Here is an 18,931-nt window from a genome sequence, read left to right on the forward strand (position 1 = left end):
CGATATATGCTTCTCTTCATGGTAATAAAAAAGCTCGTGCTAATCTCGAACACTCTATGGATATCTTGAATAAATATAAGGAAACCATAGTGAAGTTGGAGTCCCATGTTGAAAATGAGGAAATGAGATTCACTCTTCTCAAGCATGAGCTAAAAGATGAGAAGCATGCTAATTTCATGCTTACACAAAAAATTGAATCCTATATGCATGAAAATGAGAAAACTATTGTTGATGCTTGTGCTACTAACTCTAATTCTTGTGAAGCATCGACCTTAAAGGAGAATGTTGAGCTAAGGGCTCAACTTGAGTTGCTAACTAGCAATTATAGGGAATTGGAAGAAAGTCATAAAAAGCTCTCAAGCTCTCATGATGAACTTCTAATTTCCTATGATGGGCTAAAGTTAGCTCATGAGGCAAGTATCACTAAGGTAACATCTTGTGAGCCTCATATGGATGTTAGCACAATCTATACTACAAATGTTATATTGCCATGTGCTAGTCCTTGTAATCCATATAGTCAAACTAGTGATACACCTTGTGTTGGATTACTCACTTTGCCTTGTTGCTCTAACAATGAAGCTTCTACTTCCTCTAGTACTTGTATTTCTACTAACCATGTAGAGGAAATAAAAGAGCTCGAGGCTCAAGTCCTTTCTTTGAAGAAAGACTTGGAAAAGCGTCATGAAGGGAAATCCGCACTTGACAAGATGCTAAGTGTGCAACAATCCCCCAATGACAAAAGTGGACTTGGATTCAACTCCAATAACAAGAACAAGTCCAAGAGCAAGAGCAACAAGAAGAAGGGCCAAGACAAAGTCAAGGATCCGGCCAAGTTGGTTTGCTTCAAGTGCAAGGTTGAAGGGCATCATGTTAGATCATGCCCATTGAAGAAGAAGAAGCACTTGAGTGAGAAACAACAAGGGAAACGGCCACAAGGTGAAGGTCAAGCTCATGCTCGACCTCAAGTTGAAGATAGGGCACTTCCCAAGAAGAATCAAGATATTGTTCCCCAAGAGAAGAAATCAATAAAGAAGAGAAAGGGGAACACTTGCTACTTATGTCGTGAGAAGGGGCACTTTGCTTCTTCTTGCTTAGGTGGTACCTTATCTAACCCTATAATTGTTGATAATGATTATTCTCTAGGGAAGGATAAGGATGGCAATGTGTTTGCCAAGTTTGTTGGAACTCAAAGTGGTTTCAAGAAAAGAACCATTTGGGTTGCCAAGCCTATTGTGACTAATCTCTTAGGACCCAACTTGGTTGGGGACCAACAATCTCAAACTTGATCAATAGGTGCATGTGGAGGACATTGGAGATTTGGCTACTTCATGAAGAATTAAGGGATCTTCATATATTGTATTTTTACCAAGCCAAGTCGTATGGATTATCATCTATATCTTATATCCAATGTTCCTCTTTGCGGTAACTTATACTTCAACTCTTCATGTTTATTGTAAGTTACTTGCCCCTTTGCATGTTTGGTTTTGTACCAAATATGTGTATGTATGTGTCGTGTCTTACTTGCTTATCTTGTGTATTCAAGTATGTTTGTTTGACTCATCATATACTTATGTATTGTTTTGAGCCTAATGCATCTTGATGATATCTTATTTGACTCTCTTTGAGTGATTAATGGAGCATCCCATTTTGGGGGAGTGATATGCTTTGTGCATCTCTCTTTCTATAAAATGTGTGTATATGGGTAGCACCACTTAGTATTGATATTGCAAGATTATCTAGTCACTATGTGGTGTGTCATACTCATGAGAAATTCAAATTCTAAATGTCCATTAATCATCTCTAATCGATTTTTAGTTGCCTCGTGTTTAGAAGAAATATTTTATCACATTATGGGGGAGTAATATGTTTTGTACATATCACAAGCCTAGAAAATGTGAACATATGAGGTTATGCCACTTAGAGTTGATGCTCTCAATTATCTTGTTCCTAGGTGGCATGTTTGCTCAAACAAGCTCCATTTCTAATAAAAATATTTTATTACTCATCTTGTGGGCTCTTGTTTGAATATGAAATTCTTGGTGCGGTTTTTCCTCAAATACATATCTCTATATCTTATTTGGGACACCGTTTGCTTCAAGTTATTCTAATCATTGCCGTGCGTGATTGTGTGACTAGTTGAAGTTATCAAGAATCTTCATCCGTGCATAGTGCTTAATTCTATATACTTATCCTATGCCTTTTATTATGTAGTTGATCCTTACTATCTTTGTCAATTCACCACCGGAAATTATTTCCAATATACTCATTGTCTTTGACAATTGATAACCTTATATGTGGTTGAATTTATGGATCACCTTCACCTTGGATTGCTTCTTATTGCCTTATTTTTATTCTCAACAAATCCTTGTTGCTCCCATGTGTCTTCTTTGTCCCTTTGAGAAATCTTTTGATAAATTCTCTTGATTCATATCAAGTGATTGTTTTGGAAGACAAACCTTTTCCTTACGGTACATTGTGCCATTGTGAAAAGTGAAGAGGGTTTGGTTTATTTGTTTGAACCTTGCTCTTTTGGGGAGTTTGCTATCTCATTCCTTCTTACATATTCCATTTGCTTGAATGAGATAAATCTTTGAGCATGTTTGCTTTATTTCATCCTTTATGCTCAATGGTTCCTTCTTAATTCATTTGTTGAACTTTGTTGAACAAATCTTTTGTGATTTGCGTCTTTGATATAATTTGGACAACAAATTTGTTTGGGGACACCTTTATGCCTTATTCAATTCATTTGATGTTTTGTCCAAAGTATATCCTTCTTGGATCTTTGAAAGCTTTTGTGCATGCTTGTATGTAATTTGTTTATTCTTATAGCATGCTTGCTTCCTTCGATCCATTATATAGGATATACTCCATAAAATCCTAAATGGCTAAGATGTGCATGAAATTCAAACTTCATCTAAATATGCACATGTTTATATGGAGTGTGTCCTATATATTGTGGTTAGTCTAACCATGTTGGACCCAATGAGTTTGGGGACCAAGATGTACTTGAATAATGTTTTAGGTACATTGGAGATGCAATGGAGGCTTATCTCATCTATAAGGAAGGTGTATTCACCATATGAGAATTGGAGTCAAGTTAGGATGATCAATGAACTCTTATCTACTACATCAAGTCATTGCTATCTCGGTAACAAGTATCTTATTCATGCACTCTCATATAGCATCCAACCTCTTGTAGGTTGTATCTTGGCATGAAATTATTTATTTCGAAAATATTGCGGTTCTTGAAAAACCCTTTTTAAAGTAAGACTTCTTATTGAACATTTGAGTAATTTGAGAAGATGCATATGATAGGTTATATATATATCATATTTTATGATTCACCTATCACAAATATGCCCTCTAGCAATTTATTGCATATCAATTCCTCAAAGAGCTCTTGTGTGCAATATTGATGAATTTGTGAAATAAATCCGTATTTGTGATACTTGTTGCCTTTCTCAAAACACTCCAACTAGCTCTACTTCCCTTATTGTTAGTTGTGTTGTTTTTGAGGTTTAACTTGGTTGAAGTTCATTCATATACCATAAGTGAAAATTGGAGCCATAGGCTATATATGCTTCTTAAGCAAACATCTTTTGGTATATTTTATGACTTCATCTTGGATATCTAGTCCTATTTATTTTGTTAACCTCTTGTGTGTGCATGTTTCTTTATGGATCATTTTGTCCATTTTAGAAACTCATATACATAAGAGCGTTAATCCATCACCTTGATATCCTTGTTCTTTGCCAACTATATTCTTATCCTTTTGATTTTAGTGTTATTGGTAAAGAAGATTTATGAGTGCTTGGTTTATTTGTTTTTCTTCATGCACTCATATCTCGTAATTGTTGGACTAAAGTTGTTCTTGATAAGCATACTCTCTTTATCTTAGTTGTGTTCTAAATGATATATAGGGAGTGAGGATTCCATGTTTGTGCATATTGTATTCAAATGCAAACATTATAAATTGTGCACGAACCTTGGGGAGCTTTCTTATTTTTTTTGAGCACTATATTTCTCTTATCATGATATCTTTGTTTGTCCAATTGGATCTTTGATTGCTTGCTTTATTTGTTGAAGCTCACCTCACCATGTTATCTTTATGCAATCTTTGATCCTCAATATAGTTTGATTTCCTTCAAGTATTCATCATTGGATATGTGCACTTGATTCCACTCAAATTATGAGAAGTGCACACTTTGGGGAGGAACTCACATTATATTGGCCTTCTAAATTTTTCACCCATTTTGACAATCGATGCCAATGGGGGAGAAGTTTAGAGGGTTTAAGGGAATGGTTTTATACTTAAGTTTGGTTTGTGCTTAAGTGTTTTGCCTCTCATGCATTCCATATCTATATGTCTTGCATGGTTGTATATATATAGTGGAAACTATCCCAAAGGTTAATCTTGACAATATATGCAATGAATTCATGATTCATCACACGTGCATACATTGTGGGGGAGTTTTCTCTATATATATTGGTTCTACTCACATCCATTGCATTTGTTGTAGTCGTGTGAGTAGAGCCGGTTTTTGATATGGGCTAGTAGCTTTGTGTTACTTGACCATATCAAATACAACCTCTTGTATACAACTTATTCTCGGATAAGTTGCGTACTTGTCACTAATATTCATTATATAAACCCTCTTATTGTGGTTGTCATCAATTACCAAAATGGGGGAGATTGTAAGGGTACATTGCCCCTATGTGTGGTTTTGGTAATTAATGACAACCCCTATGGACTAATGTTTTCATTGAGTTTATATGAAGGAATATTCCATAGGTACTACTTGCTCTCCATGTGTTGGATTCAAGTATGGATGCCATGAAGATAAAGATATACCTTGTGTATTGGCATCAAGATCATCGGTATGAAGATATATATGTGATATGATCAAGAAGAAGAAATGAAGATGGAGTTCTTATGTGGAACTCAATATTAGCCACGCTCTATCTTAAGTGAGTATGAGAAGATACAAGGTTGAGTTGGGCAAGTTCAAGTTGAGCATCTTGAGTGGATCACATACTTGAAGCTTGCCGTCCATTTGGTGATAGTGGACATATGAAGATGTGCTTCAATGAAGCTTTCCCATCATAGTGTATGGGGGAGCATTTGTGAGTATACACGAAGCGACAAATGATCAAGTGATGGGATGCGCAAGGCAAAGGTATGACCTTGATAGGTTTTCCTTTTACCGGTCTCGAGGTGGTTGATGGGAGACCGGATTATAGGATAGATAGCCGCACTATTAAGAGGGGCTTTCGGTTGGGTAACTTGACCACATCGTCTTAGGGAGCTCAATCCTTTGCATACTTTGCACATTCTTATTGCTTCTTGGTATTTCTCGGTGTGAGGTTCTTGAGCTTGTTGCTAGCTTTACAACAAGCCCAAGTTCATCGAAAACGGAGTTCGCATGCATCTTCTATTGCGTTTTCGAGGTTGGGTGATTTTACCGGTTATTCATGATATAAGGTTCTACCTTTTATATTCATGATAAAATCCCCTCCTACATATTCTTGGGTTTTCACTTTCCATAAGATAGCATTTGTTGTTATCTTCCAAACAAAATTGGTTTCATGCGATTCGGAGTTCGGGAGCATTTGTTATTAAAGAAAAGATAAAAAGGGAAAAGAATAAAAAGAAAAGAAAAGAAAAAAAGAAAAAGGGGGAGAGGCTGCCGGCCGGCCGCTCGGCCTGCCGGGCCGCACGCCGGCCCACCCGGCCGTTTCCGGCCTGGCCGCTTGTGCCATCCGGGGGGGCATCCAGTGGGCCGCGCGACCTGGTCCGGCCCGAGCGCCGGCCACGGTCCGGCTTTGCCGGTCTTGCCTCCGGCCCGGCCAAGACTCCCCGCCGCTGGGCCTTAGCCCACCGCTGCGGCCCACCTCCTGCGCCCGGCACAGGCTAGCTGCCGCCAGTGCGGCGCGCCACCCCGCCGGGCTGGGCCCAGCCCGACCGGCCAGCCGACCGGGCTCCTCAGCGCCAAATCCGGTCGGCCGGCCTGGCAGCCGGCTGGGCCGTTTTTCTGACTATTTTTTCTGCCCGATTTTCTGTCTTTTTCCCCCAACAACTATTTTTCCCCTTTAGCTATAAATAGGCTTCTTCCACCTTGAGCCAAATTAGTTCTTCCCATTCTCTCTCCTCCATTGCTACTATTTGAAGAACTTGCTCTCCCCCTTGATTCCTCCAATCATTCTTGCTCATATTTGAGGATTTGAGAGAGGAGATCTAGATCTACACTTCCACCGATCGATTTCTTCTCTAAGTGAGGGAAACTCTTGGGATCTAGATCTTGGAGTCTTTGGTTGACTTTCCCCCTTGTTCTTCCTCTCCAATCTCATCCTAGCATTCGTTGCTTTGGTGGGATTTGAGTGTGAAGGACTTGAACACCTCCGGTGTTCTTGCTTTGCATCATTGCATAGTGTTGAGCTCTCCACCACGATTTGTTCGAGTGAGAGACCGTGAGCTTGTTACTCTTGGAGGGTGACCTCCTAGTTGGCTTGGTTGGTGTCCCGGTGATCTCTTCGTGGAAGATTGTGAAGGGGCCCGGGCTTCTCCTTCGTGGAGCTTGTGAAGTGGTTGTGGAGCTTGCCATCTCCGGAGCGGAGGAAAAGCTAACCATAAGGAAAGGGCCATAATCCTTCGTGGGTGTGGTTCGGAGAATAGGGTGAGCCTTCGTGGCGCGGGGAATCCTTCGTGGGACCTCCACTCCTCCAAACGTGACGTACCTTGTTGCAAAGCAAGGGAACACGGGAATACATCCTCGTCTCCGCGTGCCTCGGTTATTTCTATACCCGAGCTCTCTTTCCTTGTGATAGCCATCGTGCTTGAAGTACATATATCTTGCTATCACTTGTGCTACATATATCTTGTGCCTATCTTGCTTAGCTCTACTTGCTATTGTTACACTTAGTTGAGCTTAGCATATTTAGGGTTTGTGCTTGTAAACTAAACGATAGTTTAATTCCGCATTCTTACAAGACAAATCCGCAAGAGTTTGTAATTGCCTATTCACCCCCCCCCCTCTAGGCGACATCTCGATCTTTCATAACTCCTTGTTCATGTTCTGCATATTGTAGTTCATCACAAAGTTCTTGTAACTTGGTGGCAGTGATTGAAGGACACGATTAATCCCCAGTCTATTAGAATCACTATTCCCAAGTCACTGAGTTTCTTCGCATGCCCGGTCATGGCGAGCATGTGCTCACTAACGGAGCTGCCTTCTTCCATCATACAGCTGAAGAAATGTTTCGATGCTTCATAGCATTCCACGGCCGCATGAGTCTCGAATATAGCTTTCAGCTCATTCATCAACTCATGAGGATCGTGGTGCTCAAAACGTTTTTGAAGATCGGATTCCAGGCGCACGGGATGGCACACCGAACTTGAGAGTACCGAGTTTTCCGAGTCGCGTAAATGCTTTTACTTCATCGGTTTCGGTTTACGGGAGGGTCACCTAGCGGTGCATCAAGCACAAATTGCAGATTTCCGCCAGAGAGGAAGATCCTCACATGACGGAACCAGTCGGTGAAGTTGCTACCGTTGCTCTTAAGTTTCTCTTTTTCTAGGAACTGATTAAAATTGATTGGGGACGCCATCTCTACAACATATATTTGCAAGAGTTTAGACTAAGTTTATGACAAATTGAGTTCAAATTTTAATTCAACATAATTAAAAACCTAAGTGAACTCCCACTCAAAACAATATCCCTCGCATTGTCTTAGTGATCACACGAACCAAATCCACCGCACCTTAACCCGATCATCACGAGAAAAGGTGTGATTTCAATGGCGAACACTCAAAGTGTTCATCATATCAACCATATGATTCATGCTCTACCTTTCGGTATCACGTGTTCCGAGACCATGTCTGTACATGCTAGGCTCGTCAAGGCCACCTTAGTATCCGCATGTGCAAAACTGTCTTGCACCCGTTGTATGTACTTATTGAATCTATCACACCCGATCATCACGAGATGCTTCGAAACGACAAGACTTGGTAACGGTGCTACTAAGGATGAACACTTTATTATCTTGAGATTTTAGTGAGGGATCATCTTATAATGCTACCGTCGCGATCTAAGCAAAATAAGATGCATAAAAGGATTAACATCACATGCAGTTCATATGTGATATGATATGGCCCTTTTGTCTTTGCGCCTTTGATCTTCATCTCCAAAGCACGGACATGATCTCCATCATCTTCGGGCATGATCTCCATCATCGTCGGCGTAGCGTCAAGGTCAATGGCGCCGTCTTCATGATTGTCCTCCATGTAGCAACTATTACAACTACTTTGAAATACTACTCAACATGAAATTTAAAGACAACCATAAGGCTCCTGCCGGTTGCCACGATACAATAATGATCATCTCATACATATTCATCATCACATTATGGCCATATCACATCACCAAACCCTGCAAAAACAAGTTAGACGTCTCTAATTTGGTTTGCATATTTTACGTGGTTTAGGGTTTTCGAGAGAGATCTAATCTACCTACGAACATGAACCACAACGTTGATACTAATGTTTTCAATAGAAGAGTAAATTGAATCTTCACTATAGTAGGAGAGACAGACACCCGCAAAGCCTCTTATGCAATACAAGTTGCATGTCGAACGAGGAACAAGTCTCATGAACGCGGTCATGTAAAGTTAGTCCGAGCCGCTTCATCCCACTATGCCACAAAGATGCAAAGTACTCAAACTAAAGATAACAAGAGCATCAACGCCCACAAACCATTGTGTTCTACTCGTGCAACCATCTACGCATAGACACGGCTCTGATACCACTGTAGGATAACGTTGCATAGAAAACAAAAATTTTCCTACCGCGAACACGCAATCCAAGCCAAGATGCAATCTAGAAGACGGTAGCAACGAGGGGGTATCGAGTCTCACCCTTGAAGAGATTCCAAAGCCTACAAGAGGAGGCTCTTGTTGCTGCGGTAGACGATCACTTGCCGCTTGCAAAAGCGCGTAGAAGATCTTGATCACGATCGGTTCCGGCGCCACGAACGGGTAGCACCTCCGTACTCGGTCACACGTTCGGTTGTTGATGAAGACGACGTCCACCTCCCGTTCCAGCGGGCAGCGGAAGTAGTAGCTCCTCTTGAATCCGACAGCACGACGGCGTGGTGTCGGTGGTGGTGGAGAAGTCCGGCGGAGCTTCGCTAAGCTACGCGGGAGATATGGAGGAGAGGGGGGGCGGCTAGGGTTTGGGAGGGGGTGGCCAGCCACTTCAATGGGGCGGCCAGCTTGTGGTCTTAGGGTGGCCGGCCCCCTCCCTTGGCCCCTCATTATATAGGTGGATCCCCAAGTGTTGGTGTCCAAGTCTTCGAATAAGACCCGAACCAAAAACCTTCCATAAGAGGGGGAAACCTAGCCAAGCTAGGACTCCCACCAAAGGTGGGAGTTCCACCTCACATATGGGGGGTGGCCGGCCCCCTAAGGGGGAGTCCACTTGGGACTCCTCCCCCACTAGGGTTGGCCGGCCATGGAGGTGGAGTCCCATGTGGACTCCACCTTCCTTGGTGGTTTCTTCCGGACTTTTCTAGAACCTTCTAGAACCTTCCATAGAACCTTCCGCGACATTTTAATTCACATAAAATGACATCCTATATATGAATCTTATTCTCCGGACCATTCCGGAACTCCTCGTGATGTCCGGGATCTTATCCGGGACTCCGAACAAATATTCGAACTCCATTCCATATACAAGTACTACCATTTCAACATCCAACTTTAAGTGTGTCACCCTACGGTTCGTGAACTATGCGGACATGGTTGAGTACTCACTCCGACCAATAACCAATAGCGGGATCTGGAGATCCATAATGGCTCCCACATATTCAACGATGACTTTAGTGATCGAATGAACCATTCACATACAATACCAATTCCCTTTGTCACGCGATATTTTACTTGTCCGAGGTTTGATCTTCGGTATCACTCTATACCTTGTTCAACCTCGTCTCCTGACAAGTACTCTTTACTCGTACCGTGGTATGTGGTCTCTTATGAACTCATTCATATGCTTGCAAGACATTAGACGACATTCCACCGAGAGGGCCCAGAGTATATCTATCCGTCATCGGGATGGACAAATCCCACTGTTGATCCATATGCCTCAACTCCTACTTTCTGGATACTTAATCCCACCTTTATAGCCACCCATTTACGCAGTGGTGTTTGGTGTAATCAAAGTACCTTTCCGGTATAAGTGATTTACATGATCTCATGGTCATAAGGACTAGGTAACTATGTATCGAAAGCTTATAGCAAATAACTTAATGACTAGATCTTATGCTACGCTTAATTGGGTGTGTCCATTATATCATTCATATAATGACATAACCTTGTTATTAATAACATCCAATGTTCATGATTATGAAACTAATCATCCATTAATCAACAAGCTAGTTTAAGAGGCATACTAGGGACTTCTTGTTGTCTACATATCACACATGTACTAATGTTTCGGTTAATACAATTATAGCATGATATATAAACATTTATCATAAACATAAAGATATAAATAATAACCACTTTATTATTGCCTCTAGGGCATATCTCCTTCAAGCACAAGGCGGTTCCGTGATTATTTGGAGTACAAAATCATTAAGGCTTAAATTAAGGGTTTGGTGATTTGGGCCTAAAAAGGACAACCAATCGTAGGTAAAATCTCATGTGTCACTGACATGTGGGTCTCACATGTCAGTTGGATATCCATCGAATATCCATGGAGCAAAATCTCTGCCCCGTTCCCGCTCCATGAATTATCGGATATCCGTCCCATGAAATCCGTGGACACAACCAACCCTCCATACCCGTGCCCGGCGGGTCGAATATCCGTGGATACCCGGATCCGTGGATAAAATTGCCATCGTGAGACCGGAGGGGTACGATACGTATCTTCGACGGTCAGGATCAGAACGTGCCACCCCCATGGAGGAGGAATTTAAAGAACACCACCACTTTATTTTTTCCTAAAAAAATGCACCAAATTTTTTTACTTCATCTCATCCATATTACTTATTGCTAGTATGAATGTATCTATCTATAACTAAAATGTGTCTAGATAATACGTATCGGAGTGAGTAGAAAGATTTGCATAACACGATAAACATGACAGCAGTTATTTCGGAACACGTATGAACTGCTCAATGAGGAGGATGTGGGTCCCACCTATTAGTCTCCCATCTCGTTTTCCTCTCGTAGGCAAAAGCAGCAGGGGGTCAGGAGAGCCCGGATGACAAAAGTGTGAGGCGATGAAGCACATGGTTCAAGGAGGAGGAGTACCTGGAGGTCGTGCTCTACCTCATAGGCGACAGCACGGTCGTCATCCATAGCGCCAAGAACGGTGGCGATGTCGAGATGCTCGAGACGGTGCTCTTGAAGCCAACACTCGGTCCCTAGTGGCGTGTTACCTAACCTCGGGCTGAGCTGAGGCACATCACGTCGATGAAGAAGTCATCAATAGTGGTGGCGCAGTAGTGACCAGACTAGACCCGAGTGTGACAACAATAGCAGCTACTTTCTTTGACATGCACATTTTCAATTCAAACACATGTCCAAGTTTGCTTATGCTCTTACCTTGCCACCTAGCTTAGAGTGCCCAAACGTCAAAAAAAAAACCTAGAGTGCCCAGAGACATAAGGTGGCTTGAGGGTTTGAGCTATGGTGCGGTGGTTTACCAGGAACGTGGGCAACATGACTGTGCGCGGAGGTCACCACCCATGCAAAACTTGTCTCCTCACACGGTACACTTGCATCTCCTCTTCTCTTATGTTTCCCCACAACTTGCCCAGAAAATCAATGAATCTAGATCACCTCTCCTAAGCTTTGTCAAATGTTGAGCCACCCATCGCTCTCCCTCATTTCTCTCCACCAGAAGTACCCCGAGCCACCCCACATCCCTCATCGAGCACTGAATCGATGACCCTAGCACCTCATGGTGCTCCTCACCTAAAGCCCTCGCTCCCAAATGGTCGTGACGATTGATTCCATGCATCGGTGGACCCAAGGTCCCCGTTGCCCAATCATGTGCCCAACCTTGACTCCATGCGCCTTCAGGCGCAAGACGCTGCCTAACAAGGAGTTGGGGCTCGTGATTAGGCAGTGACCGGGCTCCAATCACTCGCGGCTCAGGCAGAACCGTGAAAGATGTTGTTGAGCAGGGCTAATAACGCTAGTGATTGGGCTAAATCATGAGTCCATCTTTGCTTTTTATTTGAAAAGTAGCCAATTCAAGTACCTAGCGATCAACCTAGCTAGTGATTAGCAAGAAGCATCGCATCGCAACCCAGAAGCCACAGTACACGCGGGTAGCAACTGATGCTTAAAACTGTGATTTTCTGTTGGGTTTACTTTCCTATTTGTCATTTAGTCTATATTTTGCCTTTACGAGTAGATATGCTAAATAATTTCCACTGTTGTTGTTGTATACCGGTAAAAAATTGAACATATTGGGGTTAGGTTCGCCTTGCGGGGTCAATGTGAGAGCAACCTCTCCCATCTGACTCTTGATTTTGTCAACATAATTTTTGTAAGTATATTAATTAAAAAACCCATTCTAGCTACACTTTGCAAATTATGTTTTGTAAGTATAAGTTTTTTTGTGTAGGAACCACATGAAGATCGTAATATTAATTTAGTGGTACTTTCAGCTTCCATTTTTTTTTAAAAAAATGTATGACCATTCATGAAATAAGCATACATTCATTTTACCGAGGAAGTCCATGATGCACTAAATTTCTATACAAATTTATCATCTTCATTGTTTAGGTTAAGAAATCTAAGTTTTCGTATGTGCTTATATAGTTATATTTATCGAAGAAAAGAAATTGTTTCCTTCCGTGCACCCAACCTTCGGTGCATACTTATCAGATGCATATAAACGCTACGAGGATTCACCCCAACCCGCATCCCGTGGGGACTACTCACAATCACACATAATTTCACGATCAAAGTTAGAAATCATTATTGTAAATACTTGAATTGAAAACATAATATTTTTACAATGGTTGCCAATTCTCAATGAGATCTCTATTACAATGGTGATGGCTATGACTATGGAGGAGATAGGAGATGTAATGGATGAACTATGGTGGTGGATTTCCTTTGGTGTGGTGTATATGGATCTGATGGGTGGTGGCTCTGTTTGACGACGAATGACTCTCTCTTTGGCGTGGCTCCCTTCATGGAACTTATAAGGTTTGACCTCAGGAAGGTTGCGGCACCCAGTACAGGCGGACGGTACAGGCGGGGCTTGCCCGTACCGATGTCCACTAAACTCCCTGGAACCGAGTTTCGGCCTCTGGTTAATTTTGTTGCACTTGTGCTGATATTTTCTTCAGTAATTGCAAGTTCATTTGCCATTATGATTTGATTTCCTCACACCATTTAAAGATATAAGAGATTGCACATCTTTACAATAATTAGTCATTAATAGCACATTGAGAGTAAACTTAGTCAATTTCTTGACATAGCTAAATGTTTAAACGTGAGAAAATGTGGGTATTTCACAACCATCAATAACATCATGATAAGTGGACTAACCATGTGCTTGAGCATTATAGGTGACGGGATCATGGGTAACCGGGTGCCCGGAGACAGGTAAAGTAATCTACCAACTAGGTTTGAACATGGCCTTAGGCAACCAAGCTCCAAGTCGGTGTATGCTAGGCACACTGGCCGACTATCGTCCCAAACAGCTCAACAAGTCATCCAGCTAGGGAACGAAAGCGACCCGTGTTCTCGAGCTACCAAAAGTTTGTGCAATCTAGTTCCATCTGAAGCAGGCTTCCTAACCTGCAATTGTTCACGATGCCTAAATAATCTTATCCATGGTTTCATATAATTGACAAAGTATAGGGAGGCAATCTAAACTACAAGAAACATCGAATAAATTTTTGTGCTAGTGAAGAACAATGAACAATTTGACAGGGCAAAAGAATTAAATTATAAGAATTATTTCCTGAAGTTTACATAGGATTGGTCGCATAAAGTATAATTGGACAATAACCACTTGCTCTGCCTGAATCGTGGGGCCGAGACACGGAGGAGCCATCTTCCAAATTTATTAACATGCACCTTATCATCCAAAAAACGCACCCTCTAGAAGGAGAAGCACATAAATTGAATCTTTGAAAGCCAAGAACTGAATCCCCTTCACAAGAATAATGTCCCAGGGAGCGAGAAAATTAACCCCACAAACTAACTCCTATGATCGAATAGAAAACTGAATCGACAAGACAATACATTTAACATTTTAACATTTGTAGTATTTGTTAAGCCACAAAAGTTGATGGGTTAGAGATAAATTAGTGTGAGGGCGTCGTTAAGAGGGAGCCAACTAACTAGAGGCGACCAACTGATTAACATTTGCATTATCTTTTAAGCAACAAAGATTTCTAGAGAGAGTCAACCACGATGACTACGCTGAAGCAAATTTAAGTGCTCGTACCATAGATTTTGTTTGTCCAGATTTGGAAATCACCTGGTTGAAGCAAATTGGTGCGGGAACTCAGTGCATGCCACGGTCGATCGATCTAACACCGGCGTCCCCCGGTGCCTATCCGTCCTGGAGCGGCATCTAAGACGCATCGATCCTCTGCTTGGTCGTGCGCATGTGCGGACTGCGGCATTTTCCTGCGAGACGCTGCTCTTTGGAGAGAACATGACAGGCGGAAAAGGCGACACAACGGGCTTTGGAGGGTGGGGCAGCGTCGTGGCAGCATGGGAAGGAGCAACATCATATCTATTGATGCCGCCATGTTATCCACGAGGTTTTCGGTGGGGGTGGCATCGAGTAATAGGGCGAGAAGTGTGCCCGAAGGCTGGTCTTGTGGCGACGACAGAGGGACGTGAGGGCAGATCCTGGCGTACCAGAGGCAGATGCTGATGTCGCAGCGGTGGGGGTGGAGGTCGTGGGGTGAGGCGCGGCGGTGATTTGGGCGGTGTGGAGGTGGGATGAGGGAGCGGACAACATGGTAGATGTAGTTATTGGGGACACGTGATACATGAGCGGACTGACGAACTATTTTACCGCTAAACACGAAAGCACGGTACTAGATGAAGTACTAGACGTTGTAAATGTTTTAGTGGTTAGCGAGCCGGTTTAATGGTGAGCCGGTTTAATGGAATCGAGTGTTATGATTTTTTTTTTTTGAGAAAAAAATAAATGAAATGGCAATACGAGGAGAAATATAGTTTCTTCAGGCCCGAGGGTAAAAAGGAGGAAGGCCCAGTGTAAAGGCAAAGCTACTCAAACGGCCCAATAGGGGCCACCAAAGCCCAAGAATGCTACCCATTTATTGAATCGACACTCCACAGATCACAGCCGTCCGATGAAGCGCTAGGGTTTCACCTCTGGTATATAGTCGTAACCGTAACCATGCTTCCAAAATCTTAGTCGCGCGAACGCCCACCTCCTCCTTGTGCCCCCGCGAGCCCCAGCCGCCGCCGCAGCCGCCGCCGACGCCGACTGCCGCCATGGTAAGCGTCCTCGTCTCGCCTTCCCTGATCAAACCGCGTGCCGATACACCCTCGTGTACTGACTTCCGAAGTGCATTTTGGTCGCAGTCGCTGATCGCGGGTGAGGAGTTCCAGCACATTCTGCGTCTGCTGAACACCAACGTCGATGGTAAGCAGAAGATCATGTTCGCGCTGACCTCCATCAAGGGTGTTGGGCGCCGCTTCTCCAACATCATCTGCAAGAAGGCCGACATCGACATGGACAAGAGGTAATGAACCAGCACTCGTCTCAAGTGCACAAGTATCCTTGTCAGATCTCTCTTATTGTTATGTGATGGGCTGAGCAGTGTGTTGTGTTTTGTGGGGGTGCAGGGCAGGAGAGCTCACAACCGACGAAATGGACCGGGTGATGACGGTGTTGCAGAACCCGCGGCAGTTCAAGGTGCCGGACTGGTTCCTTAACAGAAAGAAGGACTACAAGGACGGCAAGTTCTCCCAGGTCGTCTCTAACCAGCTTGACATGAAGCTCAGGGATGACCTCGAGAGGCTCAAGAAGATCCGGTATGAACTTGTCTCTACTATTATTACTCATATTGGTTGATGAGTGATGATTTTTTAGATACACCAGCTGTTGATGCTTGCACTTCACATTTTGGGTATGCTTAGCTATGGTGGTGAGCTAGTAGCAGTTGACATTTCATATTCTACAGTTTCACCTCGCTGGATTTTGGATTATCTATGTATTCTGTGGAAATCAATCTAGTCTGAAATGTTTGTAATGATTACCAATTCTCTCTTTGTTTATAAGGGAAGTGCCTCTTGCTAGTCTGGTTTACAATGTATAGGTTGTTAGTTGATGAGTCATTATGATTACTATGCTACAACTTAGTGAACAAATTGCAATTGTATTTAGTAATATTTTTACGTGTGTCATTCCGTTTTTCATTATACTTTCGTTTGTTGTGTTATACTGGAGGCACACACCTTTCTTTCCTCCCTAATTTGTGAAGAACAAAGATGAGAACACTTCAAAAGAAAAAGATGAGAGCACTAAATGCAATGATATAATATGTCTTATATGCTGCTAGTGGTGATTTGGCTTGTTCAGGGTGAGCTGATCATTGCTTAGGGATGCCAGGCTAGTCTTCCCATTACCCATGTAATATGAACCTGCAACTGGTACTTTAGAATGTGGTTACAAATTATTCAGTGCAGTCATTTATTAGAATCAGTTTGTGTGTCTTACTTGTGGATGCGATTTTCTTGTTTGCCCATTGCTTTAGTTGACATGTTAAGTTCTATCACTGCTGTGGTTGTCAATATCTTCCACGTGTCCTTTTAGTATCCCTTTGGGTGTGTAGAATTTGTTTTGGATAATAGTGCATTGTTTGGTAAGTTGTGTGATTATCTGTAGACTGATTAAACTTTATAATTTGATTATTTCAAAATGTATGTGATCTCTTATGTTACATGTCCTTCCTTTTGCAGTAACCATCGTGGTCTTCGTCACTACTGGGGTGTCCGTGTCCGTGGTCAGCACACCAAGACTACCGGCAGGAGAGGAAAGACTGTTGGTGTCTCCAAGAAGCGATAAGCTTTAACTGACACACATAGATTGCCACTACTTCTGGCTTGGTCCATTTTGGGAGTCTTAATGAGGTGTTCCCTGTTTAGACAATTACCTTGGATGATGTGTCCATTTCGGGAGTCTTAATGAGGTGCTCCCTGTTTAGACAATTACCTTGGATGATATTTTGCACTAGATCATATTTTGCAGTTCTGGAACTTTAATATATTGTATCTTGAATTTCCTTTTGAACACCTAAGAGTAATTTTATTCCGATGCCACTGTTGTGTGCTGACTCCTTTCACTGTTTCATCTGGTCAATGCTGATAAGCCTACGCCTGTCCTGTATATGGCTGTATCATCATTCTTGTTCTTTGCAACCTAAAAGTTAGCAAAGCAATGTTGATGTGCCTAATCTAGTTATTCTTGCAGTAGGCTGGATCATTCTTTTTCTTTGCAACCTAAAAGCTAGCGCAGCAATGTGATGTGCTTGCTCTAGTTATTCCAGCAGTAGGTTGTCATGACAGTAAGGATATTGCTGTTTTTTTTGAAAATAGCTACTTTGAAGTAGAATTTTGAAGCTCTCTACAAGTGTGCCACTTCCTCTGGTCCCTTAGACAGTTAAGCAAACCAATTAAGCCTGAGAAAGTATTAACTTGCCACCTTGGTCACATTTTATTAGACCTTTCGCAACCATTCTAGAGGGGTCACTGGGCAGACGTTACCTTACCCATTTCCCCGTTGTGCATACTCACTGCTAGTGTCAGATCTATGGTATACTCCAAGTAGTTTTTGGCAGTTCTTTGGGAAATCTCATCAGTGTGAATGGTGGCTTAGAGCATCTCCAGTCGCGTCCCCCAAAGCGATTTGGGGCGCGCCGGACAAAAAAACGTTCCCAGCTGCGCGCCCCAAAGGCCTTTTTTGTCCGGCGCGGCCCGATACGGTGTCCGGCGTCCCGAGCCCGTCCCCGTCCCACAGGGGACGCACCGGGCACGCCGGACACAACGAAATGAGAGGCGAGGAGGCGTGGGCCCGACCCGTCAGCGGCTCGGACGCTCAACCGCCACATACGTAGTGACGGTGCAGTTGCCAGGAAGCGCAACCGCGTCGACGACGCGCCAACCCCGCCGGAATGGAGCGCCGACTCCTCGGAAGAGCAACCGCTGCTCTCTTCGACTTCTGCGCCGCCGTTCATCCGCGCTCAATAAGACCCGTACGTACGCCACCATTCATCCAAGCCTCCATCCGACACCTCCAGCGACGATGAGCTACATCTCCCAGCTCCCGTCCGACACCTCCAGCGAGGGAAAGCCTGCTGGCTGGCGCCATTGGTGGGAGAGAGCCAGGACGCCGAGCAGCGGCGACGATTCCCCGCCGCCAGTTGACAACGAGGAGGAATGGCTGGGCTGGAAGGAGGACGCGGAGGAAGAAGAGAGCGAGGACGCGGTGGCGGCGGTGGCCCGTGCGAAGGCGAAGGCGGCCAAGGCCAAGGCGGCCGAGGCCAAGGCCGCCAAGGCCAAGGCAAAGGCAAAGGCAAAGGCGCAGCCGACGAGCACCGCCGACGACGAGGAGGACTCCGACGCGTCGGGCGCCGACACCGCCTCTTCGGAAGAGGTGACGAGCAGGAAGCGCCACCGCGATGACAACGACGAGGCGGGGCCATCAGCGAAGAAGAAGAAGTAGATAGTTTATATGTATTTAATTATATTTTTCCGAAGTTTTATATATAATTTGTTTATGTTCAACCGATTTGAATATTAGTAAATAGTTTTTTTCTAGCCAAAAAAAGTACTTTTAATGTTTGGGGGCGGCGTTTGGGGGACGCGGCTGGGGAGCGACGTCCCCCAAACGCGGCACGAACAAAACACGTCCCCCAAA

At 43.5% G+C, this 18,931-nt stretch overlaps 1 protein-coding gene across 1 annotated transcript; it reads left to right on the forward strand.

Annotated features, from left to right (window-relative positions):
• The first annotated feature begins 15,372 nt into the window (after positions 1–15,372).
• On the forward strand, positions 15,373–17,222 carry LOC127292430 (small ribosomal subunit protein uS13z/uS13y/uS13x). Its single transcript, XM_051321819.2, has 4 exons — positions 15,373–15,507; positions 15,595–15,755; positions 15,859–16,047; positions 16,975–17,222. The coding sequence occupies exons 1-4, from the start codon at positions 15,505–15,507 to the stop codon at positions 17,078–17,080; spliced, it is 459 nt and encodes a 152-aa protein (XP_051177779.1). The 5' UTR covers positions 15,373–15,504; the 3' UTR covers positions 17,081–17,222.
• Positions 17,223–18,931: the final 1,709 nt, after the last annotated feature.

Source organism: Lolium perenne, chromosome 4 (assembly GCF_019359855.2).
Source record: "Lolium perenne isolate Kyuss_39 chromosome 4, Kyuss_2.0, whole genome shotgun sequence".
Classification (NCBI taxonomy): Eukaryota; Viridiplantae; Streptophyta; class Magnoliopsida; order Poales; family Poaceae; genus Lolium; species Lolium perenne.

Excerpts from the sequence above, each read along its gene's own strand:
- LOC127292430 (XM_051321819.2), top strand. Across the intron at positions 15,756-15,858 it reads GACATCGACATGGACAAGAG|GGCAGGAGAGCTCACAACCG; the intron begins GTAATGAACCAG and ends GTGGGGGTGCAG. Across the intron at positions 16,048-16,974 it reads GAGAGGCTCAAGAAGATCCG|TAACCATCGTGGTCTTCGTC; the intron begins GTATGAACTTGT and ends TTCCTTTTGCAG.